This window comes from Elgaria multicarinata, chromosome 5, assembly GCF_023053635.1.
Source record: "Elgaria multicarinata webbii isolate HBS135686 ecotype San Diego chromosome 5, rElgMul1.1.pri, whole genome shotgun sequence".
Taxonomy (NCBI): Eukaryota; Metazoa; Chordata; class Lepidosauria; order Squamata; family Anguidae; genus Elgaria; species Elgaria multicarinata.
In genome coordinates this window covers 137,064,195-137,070,604 of record NC_086175.1, presented here as the reverse complement: position 1 = coordinate 137,070,604, position 6,410 = coordinate 137,064,195, and the positions used below count along the sequence as shown (strand labels likewise).

Sequence of the window (6,410 nt, the reverse complement as noted above, 5' to 3'; positions counted from 1 at the left end):
ACGGGACCTTACTTATCATGGTTCTGAGTTTATTAAAATCAGCTTTCCTAAAATCCAGAGAACGCGTATGGCTACGTTCAGTTGGTGATGTGAGCGTGCTTCCATCTGATGGTTACCACCACGAGTCATCTGCCTGCCTGCCTTCCTCTTCTTTCCTTCCTTCCTAAGGAGTTTCTATCCCATCGTTCAATTCAATGAATTTTCAAAATGGCTCACAACAACTTTAAAAAATAATAATCAAATGATCTTAAAATACAATGGAAAGAACCCAATGGTGAAATGAAATTGGCCTGGCTGTTGAAAGATTGTGACGTACATAACCAGGGCCACCTGCACCGACCCACTCGGGCCTTAGCTAGACCTAAGGTTTATCCCGGGACCATCCCGAGGTCGTCCCTGTTCATGTAAATGACACACAGAGGATCCTGGGAGCAGGCAGGGACGACCCTGGGACAATGCCGGGATAAGCCTTAGGTCTACCTAAGGCCTCAGTTACAGAGTTTGGAGGGACAGCAGACCATTGGCCGGCTGGCTGGCCTGCGCCAAGGCCTAGGACAGTCCTCTACACACTCCCTTGCAGTCCAGACCCTGGCCCCAGAGCAGACCCCTTCCCCGAACAGAAGGTGCTTTGCACATCACTTGGGCCATAGCGAGACCTAAGGTTTATCCCTGGATCGTCCAGGGGTCAAACCTGTTCATCTAGGTGACACACAGGGGATCCAGTGCTCAGGCAGGGGCGAACCCTGGATGATCCCAGGATAAACCTTAGGTCTAGCTGTGGCCTTGGTCTCTGGTGAGTCTCCCGCAGGGCAGGAGCCCTGTCCCTCTCAGATGGCCTCGGCTGCTGGCAGACTTTCCTGGGCACTCCTTTCCCCCCACCTACCCATGGCTGTGCAGTTGGTGGTGACATCCTTGGCGATGTCACAGTGACCACCACCCCACCAACACACACATGCTGCCATGTGGAGAGCAGCTCCTTCGCTCAGGAAGGAGGAGGGAGGGAGGAGGGAGCGGAGGAGTAAAGGCCTGGGAGGGGCTCTACCAGCCGCCTTGGCTTCACCCAGCCCAGTGTATGGGGCAGGCAGCCCCCACCCCTCTCCAGAAGGCAAACAACCACGGCGGTGAAAGTAGACCTGTCCCAGTGGCTTGAGACCAACTTCCTTCCCTTGGCATCTTCTCTGCCGGGCAAGACGCCCCCATCCGGCATGCAAGCCCCTCCTCTTCCTCCGTGCATCATGGAAATGATGGACAAAGACCCCGAGGCCCCCCCGGCCCCCGTGGCCTGCCCGGTCATCGCCTCCAACCCCAGCTTCATCTGCATCACGGCCAAGTCTCCCCAGGCAGCCGCGGAGTTTGTGCTCCCCGACATCAGCACCATCCAGCAGTTCAAGGAGGAACTCTCCAAGCACTTCAACTGCGAGACCAGCCAGCTCGTGCTCGTGTTCTTTGGCAGGATCCTGAAGGATCCAGACACCCTCCGGCAGTGCGGCATTGGGGATGGCATGACCGTCCACTTGCTGATCCGAGCCTTGAAGAGAGACCAGGAGAACCCGCCCCAGGTGTCGTATGGGCCCAGGGCCTCGGCTTGTGCCCTGATACCCTCCGGCGGCAGCCTCCCCTCCCCCACGTTTAGCCCAAGCACGCGGAGCTCATGGCCCCCGCTGGAGGTGAACCCCTCCTTTGCGGAATGGCAGGTGGTGCCCACCTCGGAGATGATCATCCAGAAGGTGCGGCAAGTGATTCTGGCCAACCCTGAGATCCAGCAACTGGCTCAGCAGGTCCCGGCCATCAGCCACATCCTTAACAACATGGACATCATGAGGGTGATCCTGGACAAGATGCGGGAGATAATGGACCTTGCGAAGAACCCTGACCTGATGCAGGACCCGAAGAGCCCCGAGCCGGCATTGGTCAGCCTTCAGAGCAGCATCCCTGGAGGGGACAACCCCTTGAGGCAGCTGAACACGGAGGCTCAGGAGCCCGGGCTGAACGTGCCCCAGGACCTCTTCACCATGTCCAGCCCTTTTGGCACCCTGGCGAGGAACCCCTGCCCAGAGCGCGCAGGCCTGAGCGACCTGGGCTCCCACCTGGACAGCCCGGAGCACCCCGTTCCGTTCCCGCTCTCTCTCAGCTCTACCAGCCTTTGTACCAACAGCTCTTGCCTTGACGAGGGCGGGGCCTTCTGCAGCCTGGCCCACCCCCTTGGGCACAGCTCATCCCTGCCCAACCTCACGCCCCCCTCTGGGGCAGGAGCGCTTGGGGCAGGGGGCATCCAGGCCCTGGAGGCCACGGAGATCCCCGTGCTGATTGTGAACCTGTGCAACGCCTACACCAAGCGCATGATGCTCTCGCTCATGCAGAACGCGTTGCTGGCCTCGGAGGGGATGCAGGCGGCCTCTCAGGAGCAGGTCCAGCAGCAGGTGCTGCACTTCTCCCGGCAGATGCAGAGGCCGGAGATGGTGGCCGCCATGTCCAACCCCAAGGCCATCCAGGCCTGGGTGCAGATGGAGCAGGGCTTGCAGGCCCTGGTGGCAGAAGCGCCCGTGCTCATCCCCTGGTTCGTGCTGCGCTTGAGAGGGCTGGGCTACTCGGCCGGGGCGAACCCTTGGCCCAGCGACGCTCCGTGCCAAGAAGCGGCTGCTCTGGAATAGGGGCCCCAACACCTCACTCTCCCGGGCGGGACTCTCCTCTGTTGGGGTGGCTCTCCTCGGACGTCTTGGCTCGAATGGCCACGGCAGTCTGATAAAGAAAAGCCAGCCGAGTTATCTTGTAAACCGTGATTGTCATTTCCTTCAAGCCTTTCGGGCTCAAGGTGCTCTGGGCCCCCGGAACCTCTAGCCCCCACATGACGGGGCTCGCGTGAGCCCGAGGTGGGCTGACGGGGAAGGCCGTGGCCTGCCGCCCTTCCCTGCTGAAGCGGCTCTTTCCCTTCCTCCTGCCCCTGGCTGCTGCCGCCAGCAAACTTGATTTTGTTCTGACTTTTATACTGTTAGTTTTACTCTCCCCTGTGCCTGTTTGGTGCATTCTCTTCCCCTCCTTATTGTTTTATTATGATTTTATTAGAATGTAAGCCTATGCGGCAGGGTCTTGCTATTTACTGTTTTACTCCGTACAGCACCATGTACATTGATGGCGCTATATAAATAAATAAATAAATAAATAAATAAATAAATAATAATAATAATAAGAGGCCCCGGCAGGATTCATGCAGCGAGCTTCTACGGAGCGCGCCCAAAGGCGTTGCTCCCCCCCCCCCCGTGGCAGCTCCACGCCACCCAGTAGCAGCGGGGCTGGCACGGCACGGGGTCTCCATTGCCAGGGACCACTCTCCAGCAACGGGACCACTGGCCCTGATCCTCCTCCTCCCTGTTGCCCTCCCCAACCCCCCAGCCGTGCCAGGATCAGGACCTCACGTGCCTGGCGCCTTCTCCTTCTGGGCCCAGAGGGCAAGGGCAAGCCGCCAGGCAGTGGCGGCAGTGGCAAGGAGGAAGCCCCCCCCCTGAGGACCCTCTGCCCACCCCACCCCACAAAATCTGGCACCAACACTGTGTTGGGGAGGGGAGGTTCTTCTCGGGCATTGAAAGATGATGAATTGGGGGCTGGCAGAGATCAGAGTCCAGAGGAGGGGCTTCGTCCTTTCTTGCTGTGGCTCTGTGCCGTGTCCGGCGCTTTCCCCAGAGAGGCCCCCCCAATAGTTAGAAGTTCGAGAAGAGCTGTTGTTGCAGGAGCCTTTCTGTAGCCAAAGTACTCGGGATTTGCTAGTTTCTTGGGGGTGGAGTGGGGGTTGACCCACCCACCCCATCTTCTTTGGGAGCATCCAGAAAGAAGCAGTCCCTTCATGCATCTGATAAATTTATTTTTATTTATTTATTTATTACATTTTTATACTGCCCAATAGCCAAAGCTCTCTGGGCGGTTCACAAAAATTAAAACCACAATAAAACAACCAACAGGTTAAAAGCACAATTACAAAATACAGTATAAAAAGCACAACCAGGATAAATCCACGCAGCAAAATTGATATAAGATTAAAATACAGAGTTAAAACAGTACAATTTAAATTTAAGTTAAAATTAAGTGTTAAAATACTGAGAGAATAAAAAGGTCTTCAACTGGCGACGAAAGCAGTACAGTGTGGGCGCCAGGCGGACCTCTCTGGGGAGCTCATTCCACAACTGGGGTGCCACAGCGGAGAAAGCCCTCCTTCTAGTAGCCAGCTGCCTCACTTCCTTTGGCAGGGGCTCACGGAGAAGGGCTCCTGTAGATGATCTTAAGGTCCGGGCAGGTACATATGGGAGGAGGCGTTCCTTCAAGCCAGCTATTGCCCCCCCCGAAACGCATGCTGCCGCCACCGAGCAGAAGATAGGCCCAAGCCACGCCAGGTGCATGCGCCCCCGCCTCGCCCCACTTGCTCCTGGTCTTCTGGCGTTCCCAGCCAATTCAAGGCCGCTGCGGGTTTGGCACGTGGTTGGAAGCGATTCAGCAGTGCTGTTGCCACCATACCAAAATGCCCCTAGAGCATGAAAAGGAGGGGGAGCACCTGGCGGTTCTCAGGTGGGGCATATCCCATGGTCCACCACCACCACCACCACCCTGCCTCCAAGTGCTCACAGAAATATTTTCCAGGTTATTGTACACAAGACCATCAGTTAGTCTTCGACGATTTTTTTTGTTTTTGTTTCAGAATATATATATATATATATATATATATATATATATATATATATATATATATTTAAAAACCCACCAAAGAGATCCTGGCCCTCCTCTGTGTGACAACCTTTCAAGTATTTGAAGAGTGCTCTCATGTCTCCCCTCAATCGCCTCTTCTCCAGGCTAAACAGGCCCAGTTGTTTCAGCCTACTCATCAAAACATGTGCTGGATGAGACCCAAGGCCTCTCTAAGCCCAGCCTCCTGTTCCCAGAGTGGCCACAGGCATCACATGAATGCAACAGCACCCTCCCTCCCATGTTCCCCAGCAACTGGTGCATATCGGCTTTCTGCCTCTGGTACTGGAGGTGGCACAGAGCCATCACAACTGGTAGCTATTTACAGCTTTCTCCACGGATGTGTCTAATCCTCTTTTAAAGCCGTCAAATGTGATGGCCATCACTACATCTCGAGGCAGGGGGAAAACTCTTACCTCATCCATGTTTCGGTTCTCAGTACGTTGCGATTGGGACTAATCATTAGGCATGTGCTCCGCTCCTATTAGAAGCGCAGAAGCAGGAGCGAATTGGCCTGCTCCGCCTTGCCCAGAGGCGGAGTAGAAGCGGACCGCGGACTCCTAGAAGCAAGGTGAAGAGAAGCGGCCATTGGCGGAGCGCTTCTCTTTCCGCGGAGCGCTCTGATCGCCATCTTGAAACATTTCGCCCATAGATAACTGGGTTGTTTTTGAAGCTATCGTTCTTGTGCTTAGACAGTCGTGGATGGGGGTCATTTTGAGACTACTCTCACCTCTCTGCGTCGTGCGGGTCGCGTGCTATATTTTTTTAAAAATCGGGTCAACAAACAGGGACAGCGCGGGTCAAACGGTGGTTTTCGCCCATAGGATTGCATTGCGTAAAAGAATCGGGGATAACTGGGTTGATTTTTAAGCTATCGTTCTGAAAATTCTTGTGCTTAGACAGTCATGGATGGGGGTCATTTTGAGACTACTCTCAACTTTCTGTGTCCTTTGGTTCGCGTGCTAGAATTTTTAAAAAATCGGGTACATTTACAATACAAACGGTAGGGTAAACCCAGCTGCGGCGGGGCAGGGTTTATTTGAAGCGATGACAGGCACATTCAACTCCCAATCCTGATGAGAATTGATCACCTCATGAAGCATCCTCCAATCCCAGCGTTGGAGGGGGGGACTAAGCCAGAGTCACCCTCAGAGCTTTCAGCTTTCAGCATCTTTGTGGGTTGTCATTTGTGGAGAGAGGAGTTAGTTATAGGTGCTGCTGCTGTGTTTGGACTTTGGGGATAGATTAGGATTTAGCTTGGCGCACGTGTGTGTGTTTGTTTGCTTCTTTCTGACTTTTAGCTTAGTTTGCTCTGTGTTTTTCCCTTACTTTGATTTAATAATAATTTATTTTTAAACTTTGGAGTGTGTGTTTGGTTGGTTGGTTGGTTGGTTGTCCCCCCCCCCCTCTTAAAGCCTGACTGTGTTTCATCTTCCTTCCTTCTATATACCAAAAAAATACAAAAAAATTCCAAAAAAAAATTATTCTCTATTTCTTCTCTCTGTTACTTGGACTCTGTGTGTGACTGTGTGATTGTGTGAGCGTGCTGTGTGTGCAGTGCACTGTTTGTGAAGTGCAACAGCCACTGATTGAGCATTTCAAATCCTGTTTGGGCAAAGCATACACACACTTCTTGTCCCATTTCCCTACATACAGTAGGATTAGACACATGGATTAGCTTT

General features: G+C 53.8%; 1 protein-coding gene across 1 annotated transcript; it reads left to right on the top strand.

Moving 5' to 3' along the window:
* The first annotated feature begins 1,205 nt into the window (after positions 1–1,205).
* LOC134399694 (ubiquilin-1-like) lies at positions 1,206–2,651 on the top strand. The gene has a single exon (XM_063127778.1). The coding sequence runs from the start codon at positions 1,206–1,208 to the stop codon at positions 2,649–2,651; it is 1,446 nt and encodes a 481-aa protein (XP_062983848.1).
* Positions 2,652–6,410: the final 3,759 nt, after the last annotated feature.

Coding starts and splice junctions, on each gene's coding strand:
- LOC134399694 (XM_063127778.1), top strand. CDS start 1,206: ATGCAAGCCCCTCCTCTTCCTCCGTGCATCATGGAAATGATGGACAAA.